Source organism: Salvelinus alpinus, chromosome 14 (assembly GCF_045679555.1).
Source record: "Salvelinus alpinus chromosome 14, SLU_Salpinus.1, whole genome shotgun sequence".
Taxonomy (NCBI): Eukaryota; Metazoa; Chordata; class Actinopteri; order Salmoniformes; family Salmonidae; genus Salvelinus; species Salvelinus alpinus.
In genome coordinates this window covers 42,476,637-42,493,640 of record NC_092099.1, presented here as the reverse complement: position 1 = coordinate 42,493,640, position 17,004 = coordinate 42,476,637, and the positions used below count along the sequence as shown (strand labels likewise).

The 17,004-nt window shown below is 43.6% G+C and overlaps 1 protein-coding gene across 4 annotated transcripts in view; it reads right to left on the bottom strand.

Annotated features, from left to right (window-relative positions):
- LOC139538921 (fibronectin-like) overlaps positions 1-13,943 on the bottom strand; it is an 82,175-nt gene extending 68,232 nt beyond the window's left edge. For 2 of the 4 annotated variants that reach the window (XM_071341495.1, XM_071341496.1), the window contains exons 1-12: positions 13,577-13,935; positions 13,195-13,320; positions 12,493-12,630; positions 11,637-11,768; positions 11,248-11,385; positions 10,248-10,406; positions 9,053-9,274; positions 8,274-8,456; positions 5,982-6,158; positions 2,633-2,788; positions 2,254-2,382; positions 1,682-1,825 (exon numbers count right to left, since the gene is read on the bottom strand). In XM_071341495.1, coding sequence (XP_071197596.1) covers positions 1,682-1,825; positions 2,254-2,382; positions 2,633-2,788; positions 5,982-6,158; positions 8,274-8,456; positions 9,053-9,274; positions 10,248-10,406; positions 11,248-11,385; positions 11,637-11,768; positions 12,493-12,630; positions 13,195-13,320; positions 13,577-13,715 — 1,843 coding nt within the window. In that variant the 5' untranslated portion in view covers positions 13,716-13,935. Of the gene's footprint in view, positions 1-1,681; positions 1,826-2,253; positions 2,383-2,632; positions 2,789-5,905; positions 5,932-5,981; positions 6,159-8,273; positions 8,457-9,052; positions 9,275-10,247; positions 10,407-11,247; positions 11,386-11,636; positions 11,769-12,492; positions 12,631-13,194; positions 13,321-13,576 lie in introns of those variants that run through there. The other 2 variants (XM_071341498.1, XM_071341497.1) reach the window with 2 other exon arrangements.
- Positions 13,944-17,004: the final 3,061 nt, after the last annotated feature.

Sequence of the window (17,004 nt, the reverse complement as noted above, 5' to 3'; positions counted from 1 at the left end):
CCTCCTCCCCCTCCAGCCCACCACAGTGAAGTTATATACTTGTAACAACATATTTCAACAGAAAACAAACCACACCGACAACATAGTCTTGTGGCCATCCTACCGACAACATAGTCTTGTGGCCATCCTACCGACAACATAGTCTTGTGGCCATCCTACCGACAACATAATCTTGTGGCCATCCTACCGACAACATAGTCTTGTGGCCATCCTACCGACAACATAGTCTTGTGGCCATCCTACCGACAACATAGTCTTGTGGCCATCCTACCGACAACATAGTCTTGTGGCCATCCTACCGACAACATCGTCTTGTGGCCATCCTACCGACAACATAGTCTTGTGGCCATCCTACCGACAAAATAATCTTGTGGCCATCCTACCGACAACATAGTCTTGTGGCCATCCTACCGACAACATAGTCTTGTGGCCATCCTACCGACAACTTAGTCTTGTGGCCATCCTACCGACAACATAGTCTTGTGGCCATCCTATCGACAACATAGTCTTGTGGCCATCCTACCGACAACATAGTCTTGTGGCCATCCTACCGACAACATAGTCTTGTGGCCATCCTATCGACAACATAGTCTTGTGGCCATCCTACCGACAACATAGTCTTGTGGCCATCCTACCGACAACATAGTCTTGTGGCCATCCTATCGACAACATAGTCTTGTGGCCATCCTACCAACAACATACTTTTGTGACCACTAGTGCTGAGCCATTCGTGTTTTTTATTTTTTTAAATAAAATAAATAAACACATTATATGCATTATGAAATAATTACATAAAAAGCCCATAAATAGTAAACATTCAATATCCAAAACATTGAAAACATTCCTTGGTCTCCGTCTGGTCCACGTTGGATAGACATCCGTAGAAACAGAGGAACTTACAATAAAATATTTCAGTTGTGTAAATTCCTTCCTTTTTATTTGATGCCGATTTTATTTTTCATTCATTCAGTCATTTAATCTCATCTCTGCTCAGACAGTAGCAGTCAGCCAGCCACACCATCTAAACGCCATCTCTGTGCTCCCCATACTGTACTGTCTTTGAGTCATCCTATGTAGCTAGGCTACTGTTAGCTAGGCTACTGTTAGCTAGGCTACTGTTAGCTAGGCTTATGCTAGCTAGGCTAATGCTAGCTAGGCTAATGCTAGCTAGGCTAATGTTAGCTAGGCTACTGTTAGCTAGGCTAATGCTAGCTAGGCTAATGTTAGCTGCCTAAATATGCTGCACCACAGATAAATCATTTTACTAGTTCTTCAAAAGTACATAAGGCATACTTTCAAGACTGCTTATGGCCAACTACTACTAGTACTACCGATGGGGTAGAGCTACTTCACCAACTGTCTCTATCCCTCATCGCTGTGTGGTGTACATTCCTCTCTCATAGTCTGCGTTCATGCTATCCGTCGCCGTTCTTGACTTAATTTATCTCGTGAATGATTTGATTTCTCTCTAGAGAAACGGCGTATTGGTTAGAAGGTTAAATAATAAAAATAAATGAGTTGTTTAATAAACTACATTTTGCAGTAGTGACCACACCTAGCTAGTGATATTAGTTATTACCAGGGAAAGATGGTTGAACGTACCCCCAACAGAACATTTTCCAATAGTATAGTGTAGTACTGTGGCCACTATAGATCGGGCTCAGTGATGTTGAGTTCTTACCTGGGAAAGACTGTTGGGGCTCACAGCTGAGCTCGCCGATACCGTTGCCATAGCAATAACACTTGTACATGACGCTGTGGATCAGCTTGTCCCATGATTGGCCGATCTGATAGAACACCCTGGTCTCTGGCTCCTGGCACTGGTCTGAGAACAGATATTAAAACATTGAGATTTAGGCTGTGTCCAACATGACATCCTGTATAGTGAACTACTTTCCACCAGGGCATATAGGGGGGGGGGGGGGGGGGGGGGGGGTGTCCTGTTTATGGTGTATTGGCGTGACAATGACAAGAGAAGTTAGTAAGACAGCACACAAACAGATATGGGACCAGGCTAGAATAGGAGTTGTCAAGACAAAACACAAACAGATATGGGACCAGGCTAGAATAGGAGTTGTCAAGACAGCACACAAACAGATATGGGACCAGGCTAGAATAGGAGTTGTCAAGACAAAACACAAACAGATATGGGACCAGGCTAGTCAAGCACAGTAAGGATTGATATCACCACAAATTAATAGCTTGGTCCCATAAAAAAAAAAAACGCTAGGTTTGTATGAACTATAAACTCACCAATGGCGTCACACTTCCAGCGCCCACGGCCCTGTCCGAAACAGGAACAGTTCATCATGTAGCCCTCTTCATGAAGCTTAGTGAAGGTCTGATTCACCTCATGGGTCAACCCGTCCACAATACACTGATCTGTGACAGGAAGAAAAACACACACACACACACAAGGTCAAAAACAGCTGCTCCAAATTCTCTCCCTATCCCCATATTGGTTCCACCTTTACAGATCTGAGAACATCAAAGTGTTAGGGTCAAGGGGAAGGAAGAGAATTAGGACCGGCTGTACATCACACGTTCTATGTGGTATGTATGACCTCTCACCTACTTTCAAGTGTATTAGAAAGGAACTATCAAAAAAAAGAAAAAATCCTATTTTTATTACCTTTGAGCTGGGAGTAAGCGATACAGCTCCACTCTCCACGGCCGTTCCCAACGCAGGTACAGCGCATCATGTGTCCCAGGACATCGTGGCGTTTGTCCCACTGGTCTCCCACACGGTACATCACGCCCTCGCTGGTCGTACACACCTCCTCGTGAGCTAAGAGGACAGAGAACTTAGAAGTTAGAATTCAGAAGATAGAATGTTTAAACTTCTAGAATGTTAGATCTCAGAACATCTAGAAATTCTGGAGCAGTAGGGTCAAATTAAACTTTTAAAGGTCGAACGACAAACAGATGTTCATAACATAATAATCCTCTGAAGGGTTATCTACACATATAAGGTCTCTGTAAGGGGCCGGTCTTCCTAATTGAAGCGAGATACAGATAGGAGAGTGGAGAGTTGTGGAGAGTTGGCAGCAGAGATAGGGGTGCAGTGTAGACTGTGGAGGTGCTGACAAGGCTGATTGCAGCTGGCTGCCCTGGAGACCAGACAGGCAGTGAAGAGAGTCTCTCTCTGTAGTCTCTTTCAGGAAGACACACGGTGGCCTCTGGCCAGCCTCTGGGAGTCGCTCGCTGTCTCTGGCACGCCTCTGGGCTCTGGGGGTCTCTCCCTCTGAGTCTAGGCTCTGGGAGTCTCTCCCTCTCTCTGAGTCTAGGCTCTGGGAGTCTCTCCCTCTCTCTGGGTCTAGGCTCTGGGAGTATCTCCCTCTCTCTGGGTCTAGGCTCTGGGAGTTTCTCCCACTCTCTGGGTCGAGGCTCTGGGAGTCTCTCCCTCTCTCTGGGTCGGGTTTCATTAATCTGGTTCTGGTGGTCTGGGCTCTAGGCCTGGAATTCTGTCTCTGGCGTGGGAGCCCAGGCTATGGGTCTCCGCTAGGTCTGCCCTCCCCTTCAGCCCAGCTGGGAGGCTTAAAAACAGTGATAACAATCACCATTAACTCTTTACAGGCCCAACAGTACCCTTTCTCATGGTAATTTACCCATTCGCCTAATGACCGCACTTAAAAACTCAATAACTGGTCAGTACTTTCAACAGGCGTGTGAATTTACCACTAACCCATTCAGCCAAAGAGAGATTGACTGATTGTGTAAAAAATCCCCCAAAAGAACAAATAGAAGGCAGAGATTGAGGCCATATGATAAAGAAGGAGAGTGAAGCTCCCACACTGCTCCAATGGCCTCAGACATATCATTACCATTAGCAACATGTGTTTGTTTAAAAGGCGGTCTCTAACCCTTTTGTGTTCCAAGACAACAGACGGCATTTTAAAACACTGACTTGATTTAAAAGGCGAGCATCTACTGTAAATCATAAAAACACACACGTGTTTCCCACCACTCCACCTTAAATTTAATTGGCGTGTCTGTAAAGTGCCTTGCTCAAGGGCACATCAATCATTTTTTTTCACCTAGTCGTCTCTGGAACTTCGAACCAACGACCTTTAGATTACTGGTCCAATGCTCTTAAACCACTAGGCTACCTCAAATCAAATTGTATTGGTCACATACATGTGTTTAGCAGATGTTATTGCGGGTGTAGCGAAATGCTTGTGCTTCTAGATCCCGACAGTATATCTAACAAGTAATATCTAACAATTTCACAACAAATACCTAATACACACAAATCTAAGTAAAATAATTAAGAATATATAAATATATGGACGAGCAATGTCAGAGCAGCATTAAAACTCGTTTTTCAACCACTCCAAATTTCAGAAAAGTATGTCAGGCTTATTGACATTCTTTGAGTCAATTGGAGGTGTACCTGTGGATGTATTTCAAGGCCTACCTTCAAACGCAGTGCCTCTTTACTTGACATCATGGGAAAATCAAAAGAAATCAGCCAAGACCTCAAAAAAAATTGTGGACCACAAGTCTGGTTCATCCTTGGGAGCAATTTCCAAACGCCTGAAGATACCACGTTCATCTGTACAAACAATAGTACGCAACTATAAACACCATGGGATCACGCAGCCGTCATACCACTCAGGAAGGAGACGCGTTCTGTCTCCTAGAGATAAATGTACTTTGGTGCGTAAAGGGCAAATCAATCCCAGAACAACAGCAAAGGACATTGTGAAGATGCTGGAGGAAACAGGTACAAAGTATCTATATCCACAGAAAACGAGTCCTATATCGACATAACCTGAAATGCCGCTCAGCAAGGAAGAAGCCACTGCTCCAAAACCGCTATAAAAAAGCCAGACTACGGTTTGCAAATACACATGGGGACAAATATCGTACTTTTTGGAGAAATGTCCTCCAGTCTGATGAAACAAAAATATAACTGTTTGGCCATAACGACCATCGTTATGTTTGGAGGAAAAAGGGGGAGACTTGCAAGCCGAAGAACACCATCCCAACCGTGAAGCACGGGGGTGGCAGCATCATGTTGTGGGGGTGCTTTGCTGCAGGAGGGACTGGCGCACTTCTCAAAATAGATGGCATCATGAGGTAGGAAAATTATGTGGATATATTGAAGCAACATCTCAAGACATCAGTCAGGAAGTTAAAGCTTGGTCGGAAATGGGTCTTCCAAATGGACAATGACCCCAAGCATACTTCCAAAGTTGTGGCAAAATGGCTTAAGGACAACAAAGTCAAGGTTTTGGAGTGGCCATCAAAGCCCTGATCTCAATCCCATAGAAAATTTGTGGACAGAACTGAAAAAGAGTGAGCGAGCAAGGAGGCCTACAAATCTGACTCAGTTACACCAGCTGTCAGGAGGAATGGGCCAAAATTCACCCAACTTACTGAGGGAAGCTTGTGGAAGGCTACCTGAAATATTTGACCCAAGTTTTTAAAAATTAAAGCAGCGCTACCAAATACTAATTGAGTGTATGTAAACTTCTGACCCACTGGGAATGTGATGAAAGAAATAAAAGCTGAAATAAATCATTCTCTCTACTATTATTCTGACATTTCACATTCTTAAAATAAAGTGGTGATCCTAACTGACCTAAGACAGGGAATTTTTTATAGGATTAAATGTCAGGAGTTGTGAAAAACTGGGTTTAAATGTATTTGACTAAGATGTATGTAAACCTCTGACTTCAGCTGTACACATGAGATGAGTTAGTGCCACTTTCCACTAACATCTCAAAATCTGTCCTTGTTAAAGTCTAGACAAACAGCAGAGACTACCACTGGCTACATCAGACTGGACTGTCAGACTGCAAGGACTACTGGTGACGGAAACGGCCACTGGCTGCTTTCGTACGATTGTCTTGTGTACGTGTCTGGCAAAAAGAACCGAGAATGGGACCACAGAACTCACCAGCCATGGGGCAGAAGCCAAATCTCTGTTGACCGTGTCTGGCAAAAAGAACCGAGAATGGGACCACAGAACTCACCAGCCATGGGGCAGAAGCCAAATCTCTGTTCACCGTCATAGTTGGTGGTGGTTCCGCACCATTTCATGCCGTCCCTGCGCCCGTCGGCGCTACAGTCTGTGTAGTTTCTCCCGTTGTAGAGGAAGGGGAACTGACACAGTGCACCGTTGGAGTTTCCTCCTCTGGTTGTCACCATCACTGCAAACACAACAGACACAATGAGGGCGTGTCCCAGATGACATCACGTTACCCAGATAGGGCTCTAGTCAAAAGTAGTGCACTACAAAAGGGCCCTGGTCAAAAGTAGTGCACTACAAAAGAGCCCTGGTCAAAAGTAGTGCACTACAAAAGGGACCTGGTCAAAAGTTGTGCACTATGGGCCCTGGTCAAAAAGTAGTGCACTATGGGCCCTGGTCAAAAAGTAGTGCACTATGGGCCCTGGTCTAAAAGTAGTGCACTATAAAAGAGCCCTGGTCAAAAGTAGTGCACTACAAAAGAGCCCTGGTCAAAAGTAGTGCACTACAAAAGGGCCCTGGTCAAAAGTAGTGCACTATGGGCCCTGGTCTAAAAGTAGTGCACTATGGGCCTGGTCTAAAAGTAGTGCACTATGGGCCCTGGTCTAAAAGTAGTGCACTATGGGCCCTGGTCTAAAAGTAGTGCACTATAAAAGGGCCCTGGTCTAAAAGTAGTGCACTATGGGCCCTGGTCTAAAAGTAGTGCACTATGGGCCCTGGTCTAAAAGTAGTGCACTATGGGCCCTGGTCTAAAAGTAGTGCACTATGGGCCCTGGTCTAAAAGTAGTGCACTATGGGCCCTGGTCTAAAAGTAGTGCACCATGGGCCCTGGTCTAAAAGTAGTGCACTATGGGCCCTGGTCTAAAAGTAGTGCACTATGGGCCCTGGTCTAAAAGTAGTGCACTATAAAAGGGCCCTGGTCTAAAGGTAGTGCACTATGGGCCCTGGTCTAAAGTAGTGCACTATAGGCCCTGGTCTAAAAGTAGTGCACTATGGGCCCTGGTCTAAAAGTAGTGCACTATGGGCCCTGGTCTAAAAGTAGTGCACTATGGGCCCTGGTCTAAAAGTAGTGCACTACAAAAGGGCCCTGGTCTAAAAGTAGTGTACTATGGGCCCTGGTCTAAAAGTAGTGCACTATGGGCCCTGGTCTAAAAGTAGTGCACTATGGGCCCTGGTCAAAAAGTAGTGCACTATGGGCCCTGGTCTAAAAGTAGTGCACTATGGGCCCTGGTCTAAAAGTAGTGCACTATGGGCCCTGGTCTAAAAGTAGTGCACTATGGGCCCTGGTCTAAAAGTAGTGCACTATGGGCCCTGGTCTAAAAGTAGTGCACTATGGGCCCTGGTCTAAAAGTAGTGCACTATGGGCCCTGGTCTAAAAGTAGTGCACTATGGGCCCTGGTCTAAAAGTAGTGCACTATGGGCCCTGGTCTAAAAGTAGTGCACTATGGGCCCTGGTCTAAAAGTAGTGCACTATGGGCCCTGGTCTAAAAGTAGTGCACTATGGGCCCTGGTCTAAAAGTAGTGCACTATAAAAGGGCCCTGGTCTAAAAGTAGTGCACTATGGGCCCTGGTCTAAAGTAGTGCACTATAGGCCCTGGTCTAAAAGTAGTGCACTATGGGCCCTGGTCTAAAAGTAGTGCACTATGGGCCCTGGTCTAAAAGTAGTGCACTATGGGCCCTGGTCTAAAAGTAGTGCACTACAAAAGGGCCCTGGTCTAAAAGTAGTGTACTATGGGCCCTGGTCTAAAAGTAGTGCACTATGGGCCCTGGTCTAAAAGTAGTGCACTATGGGCCCTGGTCAAAAAGTAGTGCACTATGGGCCCTGGTCTAAAAGTAGTGCACTATGGGCCCTGGTCTAAAAGTAGTGCACTATGGGCCCTGGTCTAAAAGTAGTGCACTATAAAAGGGCCCTGGTCTAAAAGTAGTGCACTAAGGGCCCTGGTCTAAAAGTAGTGCACTATAAAAGAGAATAGGGTGCCATTTGGGATGCAACCAATGAGTAAGTTAACTACCCAAAGAAACCTGTATACTAAGTCCCATTCTAATAAAAGCCAGATGTTAAATGATGTTGGCTGGCTAGAATTCTAGTGACTCTGCTGGAAAACACTCAGGGTTGAGATCCCCATTTAACACATGTTTGTGTTGAGCTCCCACAGATCATGGGGCTTATCAGCTGAATCGCTTGCTCTACTCGTGTTGCCTTTCTGTTCACTCGTTTTTTTAGGTTCAGAAAAGAGAGTCTCTCTCTCTCTCTCTCATATATAAAAAGCTGTAAATCAAATATTTTACAAAATCTCACCATTCTTCTTGGTACAGAAGGAGAATTTCTGTTCTGTCTCGCAGTCGGAGGAGACACAACACCACAGCTGCCCGTCGGGGCGTCCCTCTGAGGTACAGGAGTGGTGGGTCTTTCCCATAAAGGTGAAGGGGAACACACAGGGCTGACCATTAGAGTTCCCACCGTACACTGGGGCTGGGCCCTCTGCAAACACAAACACAGAGAACCAGAACAATGTCAAAAAGAACCAGAACAATGTCAGAAAGAACCAGAACAATGTCAAAAAGAACCAGAACAATGTCAAAAAGAACCAGAACAATGTCAGAAAGAACCAGAACAATGTCAGAAAGAACCAGAACAATGTCAGAAAGAACCAGAACAATGTCAGAAAGAACCAGAACAATGTCAGAAAGAACCAGAACAATGTCAGAAAGAACCAGAACAATGTCAGACTGATTGCTGACTGATGCAAGTTGCCTGTTTTTATTGTTAAAAACTTTGATCAGTAATATTTTCAATGTATTCATTGTTTCAAATCAACTTGAACCAGCAAACTATATACACATGTATTTAGTACCTCAGAGACGTTGACAGTTTCAAGATCAACTTTCTAATCTATTTACCATGTGATTAAAAAATGGAAATCTTACTCAGTAGCTTTAAAAAAAGAAAAGAAAAAAGGCCTGGCATGAATAATTCCCTTTCAGAGGTTATTAAAACCCCTGTTCAGAACTGGTAGACCAAAATTAAACCGTTAGATGCAGGCATGAATACACACGAATAAGACTACGAAGACGTACCCCACTCCTCACAGCTGACCCCGTTGCCCAGACAGGTACACAGCATCTGTTTGCTCCCCTGGGTCTTGATCCATCTCATCCCCAGGGCGTAGGCCACCCCCGCGTCCGTCTGGCAGGCCCCTTCCTGGGCTAGACCGGGGGGAGGCTCCAGGCCGGGCTGGGGAAGGGGGTGGGGCTGATACACAGCCGGCTGGATGTTGGTGACCACACGGGACCCAGTGCCTGGAAATGGACGGGGAAGGGGAAATAAAACACTTTCAGTCAGTGACATTGTTTGTAAAAATATATAGCACTAGATTTGCGTTGACTCATTTGTAGTCTACACTATGAAAGTAAAAATAAATAAAACAGAGATCCTGAAAAAGAGAAAAGGGGGAACATTTAAAACAAACTACAACACACATGTGGTCCCGTGTGGCTCAGTTGGTAGAGCATGGCGCTTGCAACGCCAGGGTTGTGGGTTCATTCCCCACGGGGGGACCAGGATGAATATGTATGAACTTTCCAATTTGTAAGTCGCTCTGGATAAGAGCGTCAGCTAAATGACTTAAATGTAAAATGTAAACATAGGAACAGGAACCATGCCTCCAGTCAACAGAAAAGTTTAAATACAGTGTAGATTAAAAGTCATTTGCTTTGACTAGTTTACGGGAAAGTTTACACAGAAACAGATTAAGTCCTATAATGTTCAATTGATATCCAGTGTCTGGGAATAATCCCCAGAAAAATCCCAAAAGAGAATCTGTCGCTTTTTAAAAATGCGGGTAGAGGCTTGTAATTACAATGCAGTTCAACCACAAGCTGTCTGGGGAAAGATGAGGAATAATAGTGGCGATCACACCCATCTGTCTCTCACACATTATATAGTTAACACTCACCACACACACACACACACACACACACACACACACACACACACACACACACACACACACACACACACACACACACACACACACACACACATAAGCCCACTCACTGGTACACACACACACACACACACATAAGCCCACTCACTGGTACACACACACACACACACACACACACACACACACACACACACACACACACACACACACACACACACACACACACACACACACACACACACACACACACACACACACACACACACACACACACACACACACACACACACACACACACACACACACAGAAGCAGTAGGAGTCTCACCCAGGCCGGTAGTGTGGAGGGAGGCGTGTCTCTCACACTTCCATTCGCCACGCCCGTTCCCCGTACACAGACACTGCAGCATGTGACCTCGAGCGTCCGTCTTGCTCCAGGTGTCTCCGATACGATAGGACGTCAGTGTGTCCTGGTCGTTACACCGGTCTGAGGGGAAGGGGGGGAAAAGGACAACAGGGAGTGACTGCCTGGAATTGTTCAATTAGATGCAGATTTTTAGTTCTGTTGCAAAGTATTTTGCTACATTTTGACCTTATGAATACAACCCAGTTCAGATCCACTAACAGGATAATGGGCAAGCAGTGGTATAATATGTACCACGTTTCGTAATGTTATGGAATTGCATTGGGTTTTTAAATAAGGATATGTAAAAAAAATAACTTAAAAAGGGCACTACTACAATTATAATTTCCACCACAGATCATTTGCATTCTTTTTCACCAAGTTAAGCTGAACTTTTCCCTTCATTAAGTCTGCACAACGGAACTGCTCACACACACGGTCTGCAGAGGCCTATTAAAATGGGATCCAGCTGGTGTGTATGAGCCTGAGGGCATAGATATATGTGTGTGTGTGTGTGTGTGTGTGTGTGTGTGTGTGTGTGTGTGTGTGTGTGTGTGTGTGTGTGTGTGTGTGTGTGTGTGTGTGTGTGTGTGTGTGTGTGTGTGTGTGTGTGTGTGTGTGTGTGTGTGCGTGTGTGTGTGTGTGCGTGCGTGCGTGCGTGCGTGCGTGCGTGCGTGCGTGTGTGTCTGTGTGTGTCTGTGTGTGTGTCTGTGTGTGTGTGTGTGTGTGTGTCTGTGTGTGTGTGTGTGTGTGTGTGTGTGTGTGTGTGTGTTAGTCTCTTACTTCTAGAGGTACAGGTGATCCTGCCACTCCCCTCCCCTAGACAGGTGCAGGTGTGTGTGTGTGTTAGTCTCTTACTTCTAGAGGTACAGGTGATCCTGCCACTCCCCTCTCCTAGACAGGTGTGTGTGTGTTAGTCTCTTACTTCTAGAGGTACAGGTGATCCTGCCACTCCCCTCTCCTAGACAGGTGCAGTCTACGATCATCCAGCCCTGATACGGTTTCTCCCAGGTTTCACCCACCACGTAGGATGTCCCCGCCGTGTTGTCGTAGCAACGCTCCGCTGCGGACAGAACGAGAGAGAGAGGGGGGGGGGGGGGGGGTTTATGATGCTGTGCTTGTTTTGACAGCTATACTCCAGTTGGGTCGTATTCAACGAGACACGAAACGGAAGCAAACGGGACGAAAACCTGGAAGGTACAATCTATACTTATCCAATCAACGTTTGTTTCTAGTTAAAACGTTGCACTAAGTTCTGCTACAGTGTGCTTTAATAAATACAACCCAGGTGAAAAGCCCTTCCCCATTGCTCACCAACAGGTTTGCAGGTCCACTCTCCCTTGCCGTTGCCCAGACAGACACACTCTAGCATATAGCTCTCAGTGTCATGAGGTCTCTTCCACGTGTCCCCAATCTTATAGGACTGACCGCCCTCATGACAGCGGTCTGGGAGATAGAGAACAGTGAGACACTTTAACACAGTCAGACAGACAGACACAGTCAGGCAGACAGACAGACAGTCAGGCAGACAGACAGACACAGTCAGGCAGACAGACACAGTCAGGCAGACAGACAGACAGTCAGGCAGACACACAGTCAGACAGACCGACACAGTCAGGCAGACAGACACCTTCAGGCAGACAGACAGACAGTGAGGCAGACAGACAGACAGTCAGACAGACACACAGACAGACAGTGAGGCAGACAGACAGACAGTCAGACAGACACACAGACAGTCAGGCAGACAGACAGACAGACAGTGAGGCAGACAGACAGACAGCCAGGCAGACACACAGTCAGACAGACACACAGACAGACAGTCAGGCAGACACAGTCAGACAGACACATATAGCCAGACAGACAGTCAGACAGACACAGTCAGACAGACACACAGTCAGACAGACAGTCAGGCACACAGACAGACACACACACCCATCCAGCTGCATCACATACTGTGAGGTCTCGATGTGTTATGGAGATTTAAGGAGATTAATGAGCCCACTCACTGGTACACACACACACACACACACACACACACACACACACACACACACACACACACACACACACACACACACACACACACACACACACACACACACACACACACACACACACACACACACACACACACACACACACACACACACACACACACGAGCCCACTCACTGGCAATGGTGCAGCTGATTTTCCCCCGGCCTGAGCCAATGCATGTACAGTCCCAGATCATGCCCTCTTTGGGTCTCTCATAGGTCTCGCCAACCCGATAAGACCTGGCGTTGATCTTATCGTAGCAGGTCTCCTCAGCTGTGGAACATATTTGGGGTATGTTATTGTGTTTCGTTAGTCACTGGCACACAGAAACAGAGACAAGATGCAGATGAACACACATAAAGATTATATATTTTCTTTCCAATGATACCAATCATATGCATATCCTGGCTTCAGGGCCTGAGCTACAGGCAGTTGACTTTGGGCACGTCATTCAGACAGGAAGTGGAGAAAAAAAAGGGGCCTAGCCCTAAGAAGTTATCGTAGCAGGTCTCCTCAGCTGTGGAACATATTTTGGGGGTATGTTGCAGATGAACACACACAAAGAGGATATATTTATCCTAGGAGAACTCAAAGCAGAGGACACAATAGCATCAATCGTAGTTACACTCTCTATACTGATGACACAGAGCCTATATGTGGAGTTAGTGACAGAAGTAGCCTGAGAGAACATATTTGAACTTCGATCAATTGCAATAATTATTTTACCATAAGTTAACTGACATTTACAAAATGGTGTGAGACAAAGGACTTGCATTGACCATGTAGGTTTTATATATATTTATATATAAATATAAAGATGTAGAAATGCAAGTTCACCTTCGGGTTTCGTTTTACACTTAATTCCTGCAACTCCGTGACAAGTGCAGATCAACATAGTGCCCAGATAGGAACGCTCCCATTGGTCGTTAATGTTATACATTTGCCCATTATCAATGCAGCCGTCTAGAGAAGAAGAGAAGTAGTAGAGAAGGAAAGGCAATGTACAATCTGTTACACTTCCAAGTAGAAACGTTTTTAAAGCTTGACACAATCCATGTTAACCATAATAATAATAATAATAGACGAAATGGCAAAACATACAATAAACTTTTAAGATACTATTCTATAATAGACTACCAAACGTTTTACAAATAATACAAGTTTTACAAAACAAAATGTAGCCCCCCACAAAAAAAAAATATATATATGAAAACCTCACCTTGAGAGACGGATGATACCGAAGGTATTTTTATTTCTCCCTGATGAGCCTGCCGCCTGCTTTTCCTATTCGGCATACAGTTCACAGCGGTCCCGATGCAAAGCACCACCAGAACCCTGATAATAGGGCTACTGGACATACTGATTACGGGACAGGAAAATCTGGGAGAAATGTGTAATCTTAGAGGTAGTTTGATGTGGCTCTTCTAAAAAAAAATAAAAACATGAAAGATCCACAGTGAAGTCGGAGGCTAGTTCGGTTGTACTGTCCGTGAAACCAATTTTTTTCCCCCTTTTGCACACAGCCTCCTCGGATAGTATCCTGCCCCGCCAGACTCTCAGCCGCACTGCTCCTAATAGGCTCCCAAACTAGTGAGCGCTTTTATTTGAGCATGGCTTTCTGCTGGGGATGGAGGAGGGTCCAACAGTACCAACGCTAAACACACGTCAAAGCCACTGGTTACGAATCACCACCCCCCTAAAAAAATACCGTCAATTTATCCAGTATTGCAAAATAGGAATACATGAGTATCTTTAAATAGAAGTTATGGGAAGACCGTTAGGCTACTTTTAAGTTACAATGTAGGAAATATGATTTAGAAATGGGAAAAGACGAGTACGGAGTATTTTGGATAAATGACTAAACTCCTCCTACTTATAGAATACTTCCAATGAGAAAAAAATATACAACCCATATTTATGTTTATTTTCCCGTTTGTACTTTAACTATTTGCACATCATTACAACACTGTAATGTCATCCTTCAACTATGACATTTTAAACGTCTCCATTATTTTAGAACTTTTGTGAGTGTAATGTTTAAAAAAGAAACATTTGTTTATTTCACTTTTGTTTATTATCTACTTCACTTGCTTTGGCAACGTTAACATGTGTTTCTCGTGCCTCTAAAGCCCTTTGAATTGAATGGAAAGGAGAAAGACGATGAAGGGAGGTCAGGGATACGTTTGAGGAGATGGGACACTCCGTTAAGAACCGTCTTGCTGTAACGCCCACTGTGTCCGCAGCCCGTTACCGTCAGTGTGCCACGCGGGGCTTTCTGGGTACTCTCAGACAAGGACACCTCTCCTTCAATGAGGCAATGGGAGTCTATTGGGCGCTAACACGAAACCCAATTTGAGCAGGAATTACGTGAACAAGAAGCTAGAATTTGAGATAATTAACTTGTCGCCTGTAATATCGTATAGATATGAAATCGTGACATTACGTACTTTCTAGGAAAATAGTCAGGTTTCTCGACTAATACCCTGACTTTTAAATACAATCTAATCACACTATATTTGTCAAATGTTTCAAAGACAACAGGTGTAGGTAGACTTACAGTGAAACGCTTACTTATTGGCCCATTTCCAACAATGCAGCGTTAAAGATAATATATATTTTTTAATGGACAGTGACAAGAGGAATACATGCACAGTGGATAACAAATAAAAATAACCAGGCTATAAAGAGAGAGAAAATAACATGGCTATATATAAAGAGAGAGAGTAGAAAATAACCTGGCTATATATAGAGAGCAGAAAATAACCTGGCTATATATAGAGAGAGAGAGTAGAAAATAACCTGGCTATATATAGAGAGTAGAAAATAACCTGGCTATATATAGAGAGTAGAATATAACCTGGCTATATATATAGAGAGAGAGTAGAAAATAACCTGGCTATATATATAGAGAGAGAGAGTAGAATATAACATGGCTATATATAGAGAGCAGAAAATAACCTGGCTATATATATAGAGAGAGAGTAGAAAATAACCTGGCTATATATAGAGAGCAGAAAATAACCTGGCTATATATAGAGAGAGAGAGTAGAAAATAACCTGGCTATATATAGAGAGTAGAAAATAACCTGGCTATATATAGAGAGTAGAATATAACCTGGCTATATATAGAGAGTAGATAATAACCTGGCTATATATAGAGAGTAGAAAATAACCAGGCTATATAGAGAGAGTAGAAAATAACCTGTCTATATATAGAGAGTAGAAAATAACATGGCTATATATAGAGAAAGAGTAGAAAATAACCTGGCTATATATAGAGAGAGAGAGTAGAAAATAACCTGTCTATATATAGAGAGTAGAAAATAACATGGCTATATACAGAGAAAGAGTAGAAAATAACCTGGCTATATATAGAGAGTAGAAAATAACATGGCTATATATAGAGAGTTGAAAATAACCTGTCTATATATAGAGAGTAGAAAATAACATGGCTATATACAGAGAAAGAGTAGAAAATAACCTGGCTATATATAGAGAGAGAGAGTAGAAAATAACCTGGCTATATATAGAGAGTAGAAAATAACCTGGCTATATATAGAGAGTAGAAAATAACCTGTCTATATATAGAGAGTAGAAAATAACCTGGCTATATATATAGAGAGAGAGTAGAAAATAACATGGCTATATATAGAGAGAGTGGAAAATAACATGGCTATATACAGAGAGAGAGTAGGCTATATACAGAGAGAGAGTAGGCTATATACAGAGAGAGAGTAGAAAATAACCTGGCATTATATAGAGAGAGTAGAAAATAACATGGCATTATATAGAGAGAGTAGAAAATAACATGGCTATATACAGAGAGAGAGTAGAAAATAACCTGGCTATATATAGAGAGAGAGAGTAGAAAATAACCTGTCTATATATAGAGAGAGTGGAAAATAACATGCCTATATATAGAGAGAGTGGAAAATAACATGTATAAATATAGAGAGAGAGTAGAAAATAACATGGCTATATATAGAGAGTAGAGTTTAACCTGGCTATATATAGAGAGAGAGAGTAGAAAATAACATGGCTATATATAGAGAGAGAGAGTAGAAAATAACATGGCTATATATAGAGAGAGAGAGTAGAAAATAACATGGCTATATATAGAGAGAGAGAGTAGAGTTTAACCTGGCTATATATAGAGAGAGAGAGTAGAAAATTACATGGCTATATATAGAGAGAGAGTAGGCTATATACAGAGAGTTCCAGTGGATGTGCAGGAGTACGAGGTATTTGACGTATACAGTGCATTCGGAAAGTATTCAGACCCCTTGACCTTTTCAACAAAAAAATTACGTAAAAGCCATATTCTAAAATTGATTAAATATATTTTTTTCCTCATCAATATACCTCATAATGACGAAGCAAAAACAGTTTTTAAAATGTTATTTGTGCAAATGTATCACAAAACCCCCCTGAAATATCACATTTACATAAGTATTCAGACCCTTTACTCAGTACTTTGTTGAAGCACCTTTGGCAGCGATTACAGCCTCGAGTCTTCTTGGGATGACACTACAAGCTTGGTACACCTGTATTTGGGGAATTTCTTCCATTCTTCTCTGCAGATCCTCTCAAGCTCTGTCAGGTTGGATGGGGAGCATCACTGCACAGCTATTTTCAGGTCTCTCCAGA